At 39.1% G+C, this 19,378-nt stretch overlaps 1 protein-coding gene across 1 annotated transcript in view; it reads left to right on the top strand.

Moving 5' to 3' along the window:
- Positions 1-19,378, top strand: part of EYS (eyes shut homolog) — a 776,683-nt gene that overhangs the window by 278,917 nt on the left and 478,388 nt on the right. The window contains exon 20 of the mRNA XM_031052748.2: positions 14,294-14,415. Within this exon, the coding sequence (XP_030908608.2) occupies positions 14,294-14,415 (122 nt within the window). The remainder of the gene's footprint in view (positions 1-14,293; positions 14,416-19,378) is intronic.

The following is a 19,378-nucleotide window of genomic DNA, read 5'->3' as shown; positions in this document are numbered from 1 at the left end:
CAGTAGTCTAATTACAGAACAAATTATTGACGGTTTTATTGCTTCATCTTAAATACTATTAAAATTAATTTTAACTATGCATTAGGAAAACAGAGGAAGAGGGGAAGACAGTTCTTAATATTTGAATGTAAAATATTAGGTTAGGATATTATTGGAAGAATCCTTCTATTCCCTTTTCTCTTACCTGTATAAATTTTTTATAATGGAAATCCTTTCCTAAACGTTCTTTAGTATGCTAATAAATCTAGAATTATCTTGCATTTTTCAGGAAAACGAGGAACAGTTCATTAAAGTCTGGAGCCACTGCTGCTATTTCAAGATGAAGTAAGGCAAACACATTCAAAAGAGAGAGATAAAACCTGAGACAGAAAAGAGTCTCTAAAAATGGTGGGGGCTGGTCATTCTCTCTCAAGATTTCACAGTTCCCTTCTCTCTCTCTCTCTCTCTCTCTCTGTCTTATAGGTAACTGTATCTTTAAAATGTTGACTAAATGTATCTGGGTATCAACTTTTATGTCCTCTTCTACATCCTCTTTATTCACATTTTAATTGACAGATGATTGTTAGAAGAGGCCTCAAAAGCAAACTGTAATTGATTTTTCAATTAAATACTTCAGTTTTCAAAAGAGTACTTGTATTTGGCTTTTGGAGACTTACACATCATGTTACATAACAAGTGAATCAGACTGTTAGACACAATTTGTGCTTTTCTGGGAAAGTATTGATTCCTATAACAAGCCACTCTGAGACCATAAGTATTAACTACAGAAATTCTCTTGCAGTCAGAAACTGCTATGAAGTTTTAGTTGTGAATGCAGCTATCACTGGGTGACTCTTCTAAACAGACTTTTCCAAGTTCTTAGTGTGTAAACCAACTTCAGTTGTTTACTATTAAGCAGTCGTGTACTCTTAGTTTTGGTAATGTAAGACTGAGTGAAGAAACAGTGTGAAGAGCCCCAGGGTTTAGTTTCCAATACAGAGGAAATGTACAAAATACAAACATCTGTGCTACAGTGTTACATTTTGACCTGAGATAAAGTCTAGAAAACTGTACTACATCTAGTGACTCAGAATCTGGGGACAATGGAATTCACTTTTGTGGAACCCAATCTGCCAGGTCCAATCACCCACTGGTCTTCCAGGATCTGTGGCCCTGGTCAAAATGACAAAACTGTTCAATAAAAATGCTGAACTTTCTCTTCAAGACATGCACAGTGCTACCTGGACGTTGGTGTCTATCTAGCTGCATGGGGTAAATGGGGGAGTTTCCACTGGAATTTAAACTTTTGAAATTGTGCCTAACTGAAAAGGCAAAGAACAATGACATAGCACTGAAAACCAGCACTGTCAAGTCCCGAGAGTTGCAAATTGAGCCCTAGGTGAATGGGGATCCATGTTCTCATTCTTTCAAATACCTAACTCCCAATGCATGTTTTGTTTGTGTTGGTACAACTGATTTACAGAACAGAACTTCATAACTCACAAAGAGTTATAAAGCAGGTATGTTTATTGCGGCGCCGGATGAAAGGGGGATCGCTCCTCCTAACTCACACAACGAGAGCTCAGCAAGCTAGATATTTATTACACACAAGCATACATATTCGTCAGATTTCACAAGCGTAGGAGGAGATAATTACAATTAGTTCAGAAACCTCATTAATACCATTTCCCTCCCCTCTACACCTGTGCACTGCCATCTGGTAGTCTTGGGCCAGGATTAAATTCTAAAGGATGAAGTAAGAGGTCTTCCTCGCTATGCACTTTTCACCCTTGACAGAGTTTCCCCAGCTGGCAACCTCAAGTTTTTTAGAGACTTGTTGAAACAAGTTCCTGTCAGACATTCATCTTCTTCAGGGAAAAGGGTCCCTGATTTTAAGCAGTGTTTTTCAGTTACCTATTCTATTCTGGGTTATAGTTTAACTACAAGACTAGCAAGAACAAGAACATATCTGTTCCCTATACAAAGTCAAGGAAATCAATACATAGTTTGAAGAAAACTCTTAACCCTTTCCTTAGTCCATTACTATACCTTGCATCACAACTATGTGATTTCCTATTGGATTATTATCTGTGCTTTGCGTCTTCATTTACATTCTCATAGCCTGACACTAGCACTACCCAATTTATTTGAAAACACCCTGTAAATAACTACTGCACATCACCTGAGGGCTGCTAGACATCAGCCTGAGCTGCTTCTGACATCTGCATTCATCACTTAGAGACTTTGAGCTAAACAATACTGTTTAAGACCAAACTGACAGTGAGAACTAACTGGGTTTGGATATGAAAGCACTTTTAGTTCCAGGTATGTATTTAACATTAACAAGTGACAGGCCTCCCTGTCCATGGCAGGGAAAGTGGGACAGCCTGAGAGAGTAGCCAGGTGGGTCAGGGTAAGAGTTCCTTACACAATATCCCTGCCCTGTGGATGGAGAAAGGCAATACAGTACAGGGGGATTAGGGGTGAGTCAGGGCAGCACTCCCAGCGACAGGGGCAGGTCACTTCCACATCTCCATTAGAGCCCTAAAGCACTCCAACTGCCTCCCACAGCATCTCTGCCAGCTTTCTCCCTCTGTAACCACAGCTTCTGTCAGCCATAGGAGCAGAGGGGAAATACCCAGCAGTGACTGGCTGCTGCATGGGTGCCCCTGCTTGTCTCTCTGGAAGGTTCTCTACAGGTTACCTAGTGCTGAGCCACCATGCAATGTACAGTCACCTTATAACCAGGCAGTCAGCAACTAAAATGCCATGAATCTTAATTTTGGAGACAATGGCATAAACTTAATATCATAAAAATCTAACGTTAATGAAGAAGGCTATGGTTAATTGTGATTGATGTGACCTCATTTTGTCACAAAAAAATCTGTTTCTCTTTTTTCTTTCCTAAAGTTTTGCTTCTTTAAGTTGTTAGGTCACGTCATGGTCTCCCCACTCCTGCCTTCTCCCATGATCATAATTTGTTCTTCGTAGGCTCCTAGTTGCTGTATGAAACCAGTTTCCCTTGTCCAGTTCAGAGACTGTGTCAGCCTGTCTATGTCCACCCACTAAATGGATTTTGAAACCCTGTTATTCTAGTCTATAGCAATTTTGGATTAAATTGAATAAAATGTTTTCAAGTATGCGTATTAATACATGGACTAGATTGCATAAAATTCGTTTATTACAGAATCATCTTTTCTTCCTTGATCCTTGTCTGTTAGTTGCGTAGCTGTTTGGTTTTATGCCAACTGTACTTACCACAGGGCGCAAGGTTGGCACTTTCAAAAACTCACCTTTTTGTATTAGATATGATAGAAGTAGCACATTATTTTGTAATGTGATTTATTATACTGAAATGCTCTATAAATTTAAAGTAGGGATGAGTGAAAGTTCAAAAGAGGAAAACTGACATCAAATACTTCTATGAATGTCTGGGGGCCTTTAAGGATATTTGAGTTGAAGTATTTTCAGAACAGTCTGTTTCTTTAACTTTACCCCACTTTTGAGCCTGAGGTTGGCAAAAGTGACACTTGGTGGTATCTGAAGCATACTGATGGTTGTATGCTTAAGATCTAAATTTGAATCAGCTGTTATGTTAAGGTACCAGACAGCTTTGTTTTATGGAAAACAGTAGTTGTTCTACTGCTTTTTCACACTTGGTTAAAAAAGCTACTAGTAACAATATCAGGGTTGAAATTCAGATGCAAAGTGTTACTTCTGTCTCTCAGTATCCAAGACTATTCGTTTGGAATATCGCTGTTAACTCCCATAGCTCTGCTGTTACCTGAGGTCTAGGGGCAAAGTGAAAGCTCCAGATAAGGGTTTAGATGAGTCAAGTTCCTTTCAGTATTTCTGCTCAACAGGAATGTGTTTATGACCTTTCACTATCGAGCTAAGTGTAAAACTAGGTACACCGATCAAAGGCTGATATTCAAATGTGTGTCACTAGCTGAACAAGTTATTAGGTTTCCTTTGCACAAACATCTTAAGGCTGTTGTTTTTCATTAGTTTTCCTGTGCTACTCAGTACCTGTCATGTTAAAGGTGAATTGATTGACACATTTTGCAGTAAGCTCTCTAGGAGAGGAAGGAAAGAAAGGTATAAATAGAATAAGTGGCAGAGGTCAAGAAACAGAGATGAAAATAATCTATCACCAATTATGAATTATATAAGAGACCTCAAACTGACTTTGGTTTGTTGTCATTAAATTACTTCTAGTCTGATTAGATTAGGCCCATACTTTTTAAATTACATTTCTAAAAACAGTAAAAAAATTCAAAGCAAGACTTAGCTTTTCTCCAGATATACTTCAATTTTCCTAATTTGCAGCAATAATTTTTAAACACTTTGACTGCTGCAATTGTTTGTTTTAATGATTGTCATGGTTTGAGCATGTTTTGAGGGTGTTTTTGTTCAAGGTTTTTTCCAGCCAGGTGGAGGAGGGGAGTCCGGGAGGAAGGAGAGACAGGACACCTGACCCAGGCTAGTCAATGAGGTATTCCATACCATAGCACGTGATGCCCAGGATGCATACTGGGAAAGAGAAAGCTGGAGGGGTGGAGCTCTAGAGAAAAAATGGAGGAGGGAGCATGCGATGCTCGGCTGGGCAGGGTGGAGTGAGTTATGGGTTGGTGGCTGGTGGGGTGTTGTATTCTTTTCACTTGCTGTTTGCTGTATCATTATTATTTGTAGTAGTAAATGGCAGTAGGGGTTTTGTGTTATGCCTTAGCAATTAAACCGTTCTTATCTCAATCCGTGGGGGCTACATTCCTTGGATTCTCCTTCCTAACTCTCCGGGAGTTGGGGGACTTGGTTTAAACCACCACAATGATTATTCTTAAATACTTTTAATGGTCTTCTAATGTTCACATTCATTGTAATGTCTCCCCTAGAATAACATTTTAAAATAAACAGAAAAATGTAAGATCACAGAGGCATAGTTTTGTTACTGCTATTTTTCTTCTTTCTGCAAATGTAATACATAATGTTGGCTGTGCTCAAATGGAAAACCTTCGTCAATATGAATAAAAGCCATGTTGTATGACTGCATGCTTCAGCATGTTACAGATGAATCACCACAAAAAAATAAAGCTGAGCATGATTGCCATTGGACTATGAGAATTGTCATATTTGAGTAGTGGTGGACATAACTGATTAAATTCTAAAGGCACAGTCCAGCATTTATTTGCAATGAACACATGAAATTTAAAATAATTAGAGGAGAATTCTATTGCTAGCATTAGTCTTGATTTAATTAAGGAGCACTAAAATTTTAGCAAAGTATTGTATATTTACAGATGGGTCACTTTAAAATTATCAATATCAAAAGCAGAAATGATTATGAACTTATTAGCAAAGCTACCGTTTTAAGAAATGATTGTGTATAAAAACATGCAGTGCAAGTAACTACTATTCCTATTCAAGATAATTTTCCTTGAGGCCACAAATTACAGTACTGTGCAGTCAGAGCTGTAAATATGCATCATGTCTAAATACCAGCCATATTTTATGGTGATTCCTGCACTGAATGAAAATGTAAGCTTGTTTTTACTAGTGGCATGCTACTGAAATAAGATCAAAATTGTACTTTTGCACATATTTAGTAAATGCATCTAATGTACACAGATATAGAAATACTGCAGGGTAGGGCGAAACTCATTACAGCTCATCAAACTTTGCCCATATCAGGCATTTTAAATATGCTTCCTCTTGCTAATTTAACTAATTCATTATTTAAAACATTGGAGACATAAAGAAATTTAAAATGTTCTTGTTTCCCCTTTAAGGCTTGCTTAAAATTTAAATGAAAGAAACTTTTATTCTTTGATTGCAAAAGAATAAAAGTAGGTTCAGAAGGACAAATAAATATACTGGTCAGCATTTCTAACATGTCAAACTATTTGGGAAGGATGTATAAATGAAAATAGACAGTAGTTAAGCCTTTGTGCTTAATCCATAGTACTATCTCAATTTCTGTAGATAGCTAATGCTTAATATGAAGTTATTTACTAGTAGTTCACTTTTTTGAGTGCTTAGCGCAAAAAATCACTTATAACTTACATAGAAAAGAGTAATTAAGAAAAAAAAATTAAACCAGAAGACTGTGGCAGCTAATGATTCTAATGGCACATGAAAAAAAAAAAACGAGGTGCTTGGTGACAGCCAGCATGGCTTCACTAAGGGGAAATCCTGTCTGACCAATTTGGTGGGCTTCTATGATGGGGCTATGGAACTGATGGATAGGAGTAAAGCACTTGATGTCACCTACCTGCATTTGTGCAAAGCATTTGACACTGTCCCACACAGCATCCTTGTCTCTAAATTGGAGAGACATCAATTTGATGGATGGACCACTCAGTGGATAAAGAACTGTCTGGATGGCCTTATGCAAAGAGTTGTGGTCAATGGCTCAACATTGGGCTGGAGACCAGTAAGGAGTGGTGTCCCTCAGATATTGGTGTTGGGACCTATCTTGTTTAACATCCTTGTCAGTGACACAGACAGTGGGATTGAGTGGTCCCTCAGCAACTTTGCTGATGACACCAAGCTGTGTGGTTCAGTTGATATGCTGGAGAGAAGGAATGCCATTCAGAGGGACCTTGACACGCTTGTGAGGTGGGCTGATGCCAACCTCATGAAGTTTAACCGTGCCAAGTGCAAGGTCCTACACCTGGGTCAGAGCAATCCCAGGCACAGCTACAGGTTGGGCAGAGAAAAGATTCAGAGCAGCCCTGCAGAGAAGGACTTGGGGGTGTTGGTTGATGAGAAAATTAACATGAGCCGGCTTCAGCGTGCACTCACAGCCCAGAAAGCCAACCGTATTCTGGGCTGCATCAAAAGGAGCATAACCAGCAGGTCAAAGGAGGTGATCCTGTCCCTCTATTCTGCTCTTGTGAGACCTCACCTGGAGTATTGTGTACAGTTCTGGTGTCCTCAACATAAAAAGGACATGGGACTGTTGGAACAAGTCCAGAGGAGGACCATGAGGATGATCACAGGACTGGAGCACATCCTGTATGAAGAGAGCCTGAGAAGTTGGGGCTGTTCAGGCTGGAGAAGAGAAGGCTGCATGGGGACCTCATAGCAGCCTTCCAGTATCTGAAGTGGGGCTTATAAGCATGCTGATGAGGGACTCTTCAATAGAGACTGTAGTGACAGGACAGTGAGTAATGGGTTGAAACTTAAACAGGGGAAGCTTAGATTGGATATAAGGAAGAAATTCTTTACTGTTAGGGTGGTGAGGTACTGGAATGGGTTGCCCAGGGAAGTTGTGAATGCTCCATCCCTGGCAGTGTTCAAGGCCAGGTTGGATGAAACCTTGGGTGACATGGTTTAGTGTGAGGTGTCCCTGCCCATGGCAGGGGGGTTGAAACTTGATGATCTTAAGGTCCTTTCCAACCCTAACTATTCTATTATGCTATGATTCTATGATACTAATAATAAGCATAGTAACTGATTTGGTGATTTTTAAATAGTGGTTTTATCAAAACCACTCTATTGTAGCACTGTTTTGAAATCAGACTTTTTATTGTAAGTTTTATACATTTCAGATTTTTTTTTTCACTTTAATCTTTCATGTCACAATTGTTCCTCCAATTAAAATTCATTATTCATAGTCATGTTGTTGAAATCATGGCAGTGTTTATTTCCCATGAGTTACGGGTAGGCAGTGTGACTATCTCTTACAGATTTATTAACAAATATTAGAGCAAGCCATGTATGTCTTTCAGACTAGGAAAAACTGGGCCCATCACAGATTTTGTTCATGCCTCAGAAGCCAATTTTCTTTCACTTGTTGAACAATAGTGTTGATACGTTTACTCTTCCTACATCTCGTAAAGATCAGGTAAATAATTTATTACAACAAGATTGAATGGCAGTGTAGTTGCTGGGACTTCACTGCATAGATCTTGTTTTATTTTGTTTTTCTTTAGTAAAGTTAAAGTAAGGGTTAAACTAGCTGAAAATGAGCAGGTATCTTCTTTTTTGGTTGGGTTGTTTTGTTCTGTTTTTAACAAGCTTGCTTATTTAGGATGCTTGCTTATTTAGGATATAAATGCAAGCAGACTTGCATAACAAAAACATTGTCATTATGAAAAATGGGAATAATCTAGTGTTAGTGAATATGTATGTTCTGTAAATGGTTAAGTCAATAACTTAAAAGTGAAGTTTTAAAGTAGCAACTCAGAAAAGACCCTTAAATTAACATAAAAGGCTGCATAAATAATGTTAAGAACTCAATATGGTTTAGAGCAATTGCAAATATGATTTCACAGATGCTTACATTTTTATGTTCACATTTATTTCACAAGGTTAAATGAACTGCTGTTAGCACTAGCAAAATGAAGTTTGTGATGTAAAGTTTTCTGTAGATGCAGAGAGGCCATAATTTTCCAGGGGAAAAAAAATTCTCAAAGTCAAACCTGAGTTTTTTTGCTGGAGTGCATCTCACATTATGTGCCAGTGATAAGTGGTGGTATGATATGCTTATGCTGTTTGGACTTAATGGAAAAAGAGTTGCACCACAAGAAAAACAGTCTGGCAGAAGAACTTAGAACACACAGATAAAGGGAGATTTCTAAATTTCTGTTTGTCTGTTTCTGTTTCCAAGCAGGATATCTTCTTGTCTTTCCTGTAAATTAAAAACTGTAATGCCACCTCCAAATGACCTAATTTCATAGGATCTTCAGAAATAAAATTACTTCCATTCAAATTCTGCTCAGGATGTGGAAGAGTACCTGGAGTACATATCTGTATGGCAGAAATTCTATTCAACCTCCACATGCGAAGTACAGGCTTGAAGATTTACTGTGTTCATAATTCAGATCCTTGTTGTGTGTGATGAACAAAAAGGTTCTATTTGCCAGATGTTCAGTTGCCATTTTCCAGTAAAGTAACATTGACTACAGCTTAAGGAAATGATTGATTCTTCATTTACAGTGTTAAAGAAGGGAAAATATGCAAATTCTCTTAAATAGCACTTTCTTACCACACGCACAGAGTTAATTGAGTAAAGACAAGCTAGTGTGCATATATAGTGCTTGCTATGTATAGAGGAGATTTTAAAAATCTGTTTTTAACCCCATGTATAGCTGGTGAAACCCACTCTTCTTATATGTACTGTGCTGTATATTGTAAAAGGGAAGGGTATGTACAAGGAATGACTATGACGTTATTTCTTATCCTCTTTAGAGGACAAGCAAAAGATGATTTGGAGGAACTCAAAGCTACCATTTATTTTAATCCGTCTACAATTAATAGTAATGTATAATTACCATAAATAAATGGAAAGAAGTACCTGACTAGGTGTCCTGGGTTCAGCAGTAGCAGTCATTTTTCTCATTCTTAGTAGCTTATGCAGTGCTGTGTTTTTTTACTTCCAGCCTGGAAGAATTCTGATAACACCAATGTTTCTAGTTACTGCTCAAATATTTAGTCTGACCAAGGACTTTGTGAGTCTTATGCTCAGGATGGGAAGGAGGGAGGAGATGAAGCTGGGAGAAAGCAGAGACAGGACACCTGACCCAAACTAGCCAAAGAGGTATTCCATACCACAGCACATCATGCCCACTGTATAAACTGGGGGCAGTTACCCTGAAGGGCTAGATCACTGCTCATGTTGGGCTGGGTATCAGTTGGCAGGTCATGAGCAGTTGTATTGTCTTCCCTTGTTATTTCCCTTATCATTATTAGCATTGGTGGTAGCAGTAGTTGTTTGTATTATACCTTAGTTACTGGACTGTTCTCATCTCAACCCATGGGAGTTACATTCTTTCAATTCTCCTCCCCATCCCTTCAGGAGCAGGGGGAGGAAGGCAGGGGAGTGAGTGAGCAGCTGCATGGTTCTGGGTTGCCAGCTGGGCTTAAACCACAACAGTTGTTATTAACCTTATAGCAGTGTCATGGGTTCAGCAGTAGCAGTCATTTTTTCTCCTTCTTGGTAGCTGGTGCAGTGCTGTGTTTTGACTTTTGGGCTGGGAGCAGTTACTGGTGGCGCATATGTTTTTGAGTTACTGCTTAAAGGTTTGGGTTTTGTCCAAGGCCTTTTCTAAGCTCATGCTCTGCCAGGGAGGAGGGGAGGCCGGGAGGAGGGAGAGATAGGGCGCCTGGCCTGGGCTAGTCGGGGAGGTATTCCATACCACAGCACGTCATGATCGGGGAGGTAACTGGAAGTGGGCCGGAAGGGGGGGCTGGAAGCTCTCTTCCAGGTTGGGCTTGTTTCGGCGGGTGGTATGGTATTCTCTCTCCTTGTTTATTTCCTCTAGCATTGATTTATTAGTGGTAGCAGTAGTGATTTGTGTTATACCTTAATTGCTGGATTGGTTTTATCTCAATCCGTGGGAGTTGTATTCCTCTGGTTCTCCTCCCCATCTCTCTGGGAGTGGGGAGGTGGGGGTGGCGGGAAAAAAGGGGGGTGTGGTACTGCGGGAGACTGAGGTGGGGTTTTAAACCATGACAAGCAGCCATCTAGTACCTGAATAAATTTGTCACTGTGAGGGTGGTGAAACATCAGAACAGGTTGCCGAGAAATGTGGTAGATGCCTCATCCCTGGAAAAATTTAAGGCCAGGTTGGACAAGGCTGAAAGTAACCTGGTCTAGTGGAAGGTGTCCCTGCCCATAGCAGGGGGCTTGGAAGTAGATGAACTTTAAGGTCCCTTCCAACCCAAAACATTCTATGATTCTGTGATTCTGTGACTATCAATAACTGTATAATAAATAGTTTATTATCATCAAGTATTAGAATATTCTTCCATTCATTTTTTTTCTCATTATATTAACATCTATAATTCTTACCATTTTAACACAAAAATTTTCTGCTATATGTGCTAAATGTATTTTATCTGTGGTACAATTTCCTCTCTCTGCATACAGTCCGTTTAAAGCTATGTAAAATTATTCAGGACACCACACGTGCTTTGCAGTGGTAGGAACAGGGGAAGTAAGAATGGGGAAGAGTGGTTCTGAGTTACCAGCTGGGCTTAAATCACAACACTAGGTGTAAATCCTAGTCCTCCAGTCCCTAGCTTCACTGCATACTTGCCACTACCTGGCTTCCTGTCATTTTACGTTGTTTGGAGTATACTGTGCCTTGACTGACTGTCCGACAGAGGATAGTCTCTCAGCATTTCCTCATCTGAGAGGTGTTGTTGGCCCTTCTCTGGACTCTTTCCAGTATCTCCATCTCTGTATTATATGGGGTAGCCTAGAATTGACACAGGACTAGAGGTGTGGCCTCTCGAAGGCTGAGTAGAGAGGCAGAATCACCTTACTCAACCTGTTGGCAGCCCTCCTAATGCAGCCTGAGATATCATACCCTTTTTTGCTGCAAAGGTGTGTTTTTGCCTCATGTCCAGTTTGGTGTCCACGAGGACCCCAAGGTTCTTCTCTTCAAAGTCTTACAGCTATCAACACCTTTTTTGTCTACCTATACTTATACGTCATTTATTGTAACATGGCACCTTCAGTTGCTGTAAATCTACATAGAGATGAAATAATGCAACTTTTTTATGCATGATATACGTATGCATGAGTAATGTTTTGTGCTTGCTTATATCATGAGAAATCTGCAAAGCATAAAATTTCAGCAGCTGATTGATAGATGGTTTTAGTGAGACCAGAAAAAACATTGCTGCTTTCTAAACAAAACTGTTGACAGCCTCCTTTCACATCTAATTTTATAATCCATTTCTATGAGAGTTTTCTTTGGAAGTAAGTCGTTATTGCACGTTCCTTCTTTATGTGGAAACCTAACCTGCCATTAGAACAGTTTTTAAGAGGTGTCTAAGAGTTACTTGTGGGTATGAATTAGTCATTCCCATTTTGGCCTTTGTACCATCTTTTTTTTTCCCCTTTTTAACACTTGTTCTCGTGGCACTGATAAATATGCAGAGAATTCAGGAAATCTCAGTTAAAAAAAATAAATTAAAAAGAGGTATTTAATAAGTAGTTTGGGTGTGTCTGTGATGTAATAGAAAATATTTACATGTGGCCTAATAATGTGATTTGTCTCAAATGTATTTCTTTTTTCTGTCCTTGGCACATTTCCCAGAAAATGATTTTCTGTTTGCATGTTTGTCTCTCAGTATTATATTTAAACAAATACAAAATATTTTAACAAAATCTGTCTCCTTTATTAGTCTTTGATTTACTGTCACTTCATATATTTCCCAACTCTTGGACTTAAGCTGATAATTTTCTTCTCTCTTCATGAAGAATATTTTGCAGTTCTTGAACCTGAGTTCAGGAGTACAGAGCAGTAACAGTAAACTATCAATTAAGATTTCCTATTTTCTTTCTTTAACAGATGGAATCTACAGGTAACAAGATGTAGTTAGTTGCATGGAATAGCCTTGCCTATGTAATCCACAAAGGATAAAATGTTACTTTCTTTTTTTGATTAGAATAAGTAGTTGACTCATCAGTATATACTGTTCCTGTTTTGAGTGCCCAACCTACTTTTACACAATTTTTCTGTTATTTTGCTGTGTCAGCAAGTCGCTGACATTTCATATTTGTCAAAATGGTCTATCTTAACTCAGACAGATACCCTTCAATTTTGTTTTCTGACATACAAAGTTTATCTCAGTGAGTTCAGAAAATCCACGTCACATAAATGATGGGTGTGTCCCAAGAAAGCACAGCGACTGTGTTAGTCAACATGAGCACAAAACAAATCAAGTGCAGTTGGAAAAGTACAAATAGCAAATCCGTTATGTACGAATAGGCTGGTGAAAATTTTGATTTGACCAGCTGTAGTAGAATATACATGTAAATAATTTTACTTCAAGTACTGGAATCAGTGGAACTCTTCCACAATATCTGACACCTCAGGACAATTAAGCTCACCTTGACCTTAAATTATTAACTTCTCTTTCTTTTTTATTTTGTTATCTTCATTCCAATAAAATACAGGAGAGTGTTAGAGTGTCATGATAGAAAGTTCTGGGACAATTGCCCAATATGCATTTCCTTTAGAATTCTGATCCTTAACTTATATTTTTAAGCTGCATTAGGAAATAAAATGATTTTGCTGTTAATGTAGAAGTTCATGGCCCATATCTCCTTGAAACACAATGGTGTCTGTTTCCAAAGTGCATATTCAATAATAAAACAGCTGAAATGCAACAATATGATTTGCAGACTGCAAATACCTGTAGATGCCACAAGACTGGTGCATTTCACATTTGATCATCATGTTGTGGCTGTTCATTTACGTACTCAGCTTTTAAAAACGCTAGTAACTTTTTTGCTGTCTATTAATGCCTTCCAGTTTACATGCTTTAAAATCTATCCTGAAGGCTGTTGCAATGTTTAGCCAGTAATGAAATAATTCACATCAGTCATGCTTACCATTTAAAGTGTTTCCTAACTTTTAACAGAAAAAAAAAGCCTTGTTAGAAACAAGCATATCACAAAAGAAGCATTCTGCTTAATGGAAGTGTTTGCATTGCTGGGCCTCTCTAGTTACTAATCAATTCAGCAGATGTTCATCTTTACCTTTTTTTCTTTTTCCTTCTTTTTTCATTTTTTGTTTGTTTGTTGTTGTTGTTTGTTTTGGTTTTTTTTTTTAGAACACAGGCAGGAAAAATATGCTTTATGTTTTTTGAGACTATGTGAAACACCCCTTTGCAGTTTTATGCAGTTTAATCTGTCAGAAATTTAGCACTCAGCACCTGATCATTGGGGTATGTAATACAATCACCATAGAACTAGAAGATTTGCATTTATGCTATCTGAATTGATACCCTGCATAATATCTAATACACTGTATAGGAGACAGTAATTTTTATGCCATGAGTTGTTTAGTACTGCTTAATTAGGATACTGATGTGCAATTTCATATTAAGGGTGTTAAGTTGGATCGCTATATAATCCTGAGAATTTCCATAGTAAACTATTTTATATTGAGTTCTATTTGGACTGCATTCTGAACCTTACAACTCAGATTATTAGAAATACCTGTAATTTAGGCATGTCTGTGTAATATCTAAGCAAAATATTTTTATATAAGAGATGGTATCTTTTACTAAAAAAAAACTTAGAGAAGGAAGGCAGAAATGGTAAAGGATTTGCAGGTACACAAGTTGGTTATTAAAAAAGGTAACTAAAAAGTAGTGTTACATGCCTATGTTATCATAGTAGTAGGTCAAAGTATTGATATATTATGAAATTTTCAAGTTTTGAAATGGTGAAGTGCCAGTCAGGAGATAGAAATGCATAGCAATCAATAATAATACCTGTGGTAATTATTTTAAAATTACAAAAAAAAAAAGAAACAACAACAGATTATTTATTTTACTTAATACATTGCAGAGATACCAATGTGTTTGTATGCCTGGATGGGAAGGAACATTCTGTGAAAATGAATCAAATGAATGTAATTCAGAGCCTTGTAAAAACAATGGCACCTGCATGGATCTTTTCAACAGCTATCGGTAAGTGTTGCATCTTCTCCCTATATGATTATGTTCCAGGAATGACAGACTTATGCATCCAGTTATAATTTTGTTGCTCAGCTTGGGAATGGAATGTTATTGCAGAAATGAGCAAACAATTTATGTCATAGATAAACTACTTTATGTTCGTTTGAAGTCAGCAGACATAATTAGTTGAAGATAGAGAATTAAAAAAAAAACGCATCCATTCAAAACACTTAGCAAGTAATCTAACCTGGATCTGTACTTTGTCAAAGAATATGTGGGATCTTTTTCTATCATGTGTGTCCTGTGAGCACAGGAGATACTTCAAAAGTAGTGAGAGTGGAGGGTTATACAGTCTTAGGAGATGAGATTGTATCATTGCTGCCACCTTATGGTTTAAAAGATAGGAAAATAGAAATTTAAAATTTACAAGCACACTGGGAGAAAGCATGAGGATTTGACACCATAGTATTCATAACTTAAACCCCAGTCTTTATTTCGTGAATGCATTTATGGTTTAAAAGTTATTCTTTTTTTACTCTTATAAAGTTAAGAACTCCATAAACCATCTAGCAATCAGCTTCTGTTATTTGTATCCAGGGTTTACCTATATTTAGATGTCAGGACTAGCTAAAGCAGTCCTGTATTGGAATGTAAGCCCTTAATACTGATATAGCTACACAAAGAACACAGTATAATAACTGTACACAGTACAGAGTCCAGTTGTTGTGTCATGATTATATTCCTGCTAATATAGACAATAGAAAGAAAACCTACCACAGCTGCAAACAGACATGATTCATCAAATAGCCAAACATAAATCCAGCTAAGTTAAATAATACATATAATATATAAATTTTTGCATTATTCTGCTTTCAGGATTTAACAGAAATACATTGGGTCATCCTAGGACTGCATAGGCATCTGTCCTACTTTGGCAAGATATTTTCAGAAACATTTTCAGTCCAATAAGAGAAGAAACCTATTGAGGCGGAGAAAATCTGTTCAAACATTTTGAGTTGATTTTTCTTTGGGGGGGGAAGGGTTAATGGGGTTGGACATACTTTTTTTGTAATTATTTTTGTGAAGTTTGTAGTTTTTTTTTGCATTCTACTAACAAAATATAATTTTATAGTTGTGTAATGTTTATGTGTGATAAGCTGGTTGAATTCTTACATAATAAAGGGACAGAAGCGCTCATCTGTCGGCCTGACCCGGTTGCAAGGGAGGTGTGTTGCCTACCTGGGGCACGGATCAGGGATGTTGCGGAGAGGCTGCCTGCTCTAGTAAGTCCCATGGACTATTACCCGCTTCTAGTGATACATGTGGTGCTAGGGATATAGATAGTAGTAGCCTGAGGAGTAGACAACTTCCTTCTGCAAGCAATAAAGGAGCCGACGAGGAGAGGTGCCCTACTTGAGTTCGTGCTCACCAACAGGGAAGGGCTCGTTGGAAATGTGACTCTCCAGGGAAGTCCTGGATGCAGTGATCATGAGATGGTCGAATTCGAGATCCTCAGGACAGTGAGAAGAGCGTGCAGCCAGCTCACTGCCCTGGACTTCAAGAGAGCAGACTTCGGCCTCCTCGGGAACCTGCTTAGCAAGGTTCCATGGGATATAGACCTAGATGGCAGGGGCACCCAAGACTCTTGGTTAATATTCAAGGATCACCTGCTACAAGCTCAGGAGTGTTGCATCCCGACTAGAAGGAAGTGCAGCAGGAGGGCCAGGAGACCCCCTGGATGGATAAGGAGCTGCTGAGAAAACTTCACAAGAAAAAAGAGGCTTATAAAGGGTGGAAGCAAGGACAGGTGGCCTGGGATGAATACAGGGATGTTGTCCAGGAAGCTAGGGACCAGCTTAGGAAAGCTAAGGCCCAATTGGAGCTAAACTTGGCAAGGGATGTTAAAGATAAGAGGAAGGGATTTGACATGTATGTAGCGGCTAAAAAACAGACTAAGGACAATGTAGGCCCCCTCCAGAAACTTTCGGGAGAACTGGCCACACAGGACTTGGAGAAGGCTGAGGTTCTCAATGACTTCTTTGCCACAGTCTTCACTGGCAAAGGCTCTGACCGCAGCACCCGAGTCTTGGAAGGCGGAAGCAGGGACTGTGAAAACCTAGACCTTGGGCCCACTGTACGAGAGGATCTGGCTTGAGACCATCTTAAGAACCTGAATGTACACAAGTCCATTGGACCTGATGAAATCCATCTGCGGGTCCTGAAGGAGTTGGCGAATGATGTTGCAAAGCCACTGGCCATCATATTTGAAAAATCATGGCAGACAGGTGAAGTTCCCAATGACTGGAAAAAGGGAAATATAACCCCCATTTTCAAGAAGGGGAAAATGGATGACCCGGGGAATTACAGACCAGTCAGTGTCACCTCTGTGCCTGGCAAAATCTGGGAGCAGATTCTCCTGGAAGGCATGCTAGGGCACATGAAAAAGAAAAAGGTGCTTGGTGACAGCCAGCATGGCTTTACTAGGGGAAAATCCTGCCTGACCAATTTGGTGGCCTTCTGTGTCGGGGCTACAGAAGTGATGGACAGGGGTGGAGCAGTTGATGTCATCTACCTGGAATTGTGCAAAGCGTTTGACACTGTCCCACATGACATCCTTGTCTCTAAATTGGAGTGTCATCAATTTGATAGGTGGACCACTCAGTAGATAAAGAACTGGCTGGATGGTCACACTCAAAGAGTTGTGGTCAACGGCTCAATGTCCAGCTGGAGAGCAGTAACAAGTGGTGTCACTCAGGGGTCGGTGTTGGGACCGGTCTTGTTTAATATCTTTGTCACTGACATGGACAATGGAATTGAGTGTGCCCTCAGCAAGTTTGCCGATGACACCAAGCTGTGTGGTTCTGTTGATACGCTAGAGGGAAGGAATGCCATTCAGAGGGACCTTGACTCACTTGTGAGGTGGGCTGATGCCAGCCTCATGAAGTTTAACCATGCCAAGTGCAAGGTCCTACACCTGGGTGGGAGCAATTGCAGGCACAGCTACAGGTTGGGCAAAAAGGAAATTCACGGTAGTCCTGCGGAGAACGACTTGGGGGTGTTAGTCAATGAGAAAATGAACATGAGCCAGCTTCAGTGTGCACTCACAGCCCAGAAAACCAACAGTATCCTGGGCTGCATCAAAAGGAGCGTGACCAGCAGGTCGAAGGAGGTTATCCTGCCCCTTTACTCTGCTCTTGTGAGACCTCACTTGGAGTACTGTGTGCAGTTCTGGTGTCCTCAACATAAAAAGGACATGGAAGTGTTGGAACAAGTCCAGAGGAGGGCCACGAGGATGATCAGGGGACTGGAGCACCTTCCATATGAAGACAGGCTGAGAAAGTTGGGGCTGTTCAGCCTGGAGAAGAGAAGGCTGCGTGGAGACCTCATAGCAGCCTTCCAGTATCTGAAGGAGGCCTACAGGGATGCTGGTGAGGGACTCTTCATTAGGGACTGTAGTGATAGGACAAGGGGTAATGGGTTGAAACTTAAACAGCAGAGGTTTAGACAGGATATAAGGAAGAAATTCTTTACTGTTAGGGTGGTGAGGTACTGGAATGGGTTGCCCAGGGAGGTAGTGAATGCTCCATCCCTGGCAGTGTTCAAGACCAGGTTGGCTGAAGCCTTGGGTGATACGGTTTAGTGTGAGGTGTCTCTGGCCATGGCAGGGGGGTTGGAACTAGATGATCTTGAGGTCCTTTCCAATCCTAACTATTTTATTCTATGATTCTATGATTATATAGGCAAATGTACAGTTTCACCACTCTCAAGGACAGTTCTGTGTGCAAGAATATTTTGCAATCATGTATCATCACCTGCCATTATATTATACCTATTTTTTTTCAGTCTCTGGAGAGTTACATATATTGCAGAAGGTAACACAGCTTCTCCTGTCTTTATTCATACCTAGGCCAACTATGTATGAGCAAATCCAGAGACTTCCTATTGTTTGATGAGAAAAAAGGTGCTCATAAAGTACTTTTTCTGTCTTTGGCAAATACTGAACTGTTACAGAAAATGTTAACAAGTGAATCGATTTGAACTGCAAGCACCACAATTTTAGACTTGGCAACAACAAGGAAAATGAGTCCAGATCCATGGTTTTGTTGTATAATCTAAAGCAATTTATTTTCAGTCATTAGAGTTGTCCTAGTTTATGCTCTCTTATATTAAAAGGCATTCTGCTTTTTTTCACAATTACTTAATGTAAAAAAGTGTGATTTCTAATACATTTTTTAACACTTTCCCCTTTAAAATTAGAATGACAAAACCAAGTGTTCATCTCATGGTAGCTAGGTAGTGGCACTGACAAGTATCTGATCTTGGGGATATTCAGCTATATCTTTAAAATTAAGTCCTTAGAAAAGGATAACTGGATTCTAACTGCTTGATAGAAAAAGATCATTGGCATTCTTGAGCTGTGCCTAGATATTGTGTTAGACAAGCACTAGCTGCTGTGACCAAAGTTAGATGAGGAACTGCTTTGAAATTGCAACAGTGATATAGACAATGCAGCTGCATTCCTGGCCAAATTCTGGCACTGTTTATTTTCCTGGTGTAACTTTAGTTGCTGGACGCGATACTCAGAATTTTCTGAAATTCTTTGAAGCTGGCCACACCAACACTAGTTCTTGATATTGCATCAAATTTAAATTGATGTGAAGGATAGGTAACAGATTTCTTTTATGACTTTGATAAGGCATAAATTATTTAGGCATATATAAGGCATAAATAGATTAGTTTACTGTCTTTTAAGTATTTCCAAATCCACCTAAAACTTTTTGAAAAATTAAGTAATTTAGTATGCAACAAAAAAATAGACTTTTGTAAAGAAAATTAAGGAAAAAAATACAATATAAAAGGAAATATTTTTGTAGCAAGTTTCAGATATGTAATAATGAGAATAATAGTAAAAACCATAAAATCATAGAATAGTTAGAATTGGAAAGGATCTTAAGATCATCTAGTTCCAAACCCC

This window comes from Melopsittacus undulatus, chromosome 3 (genome assembly GCF_012275295.1).
Source record: "Melopsittacus undulatus isolate bMelUnd1 chromosome 3, bMelUnd1.mat.Z, whole genome shotgun sequence".
Taxonomy (NCBI): domain Eukaryota; kingdom Metazoa; phylum Chordata; class Aves; order Psittaciformes; family Psittaculidae; genus Melopsittacus; species Melopsittacus undulatus.
This window is presented reverse-complemented; position numbering and strand designations above follow the sequence as displayed.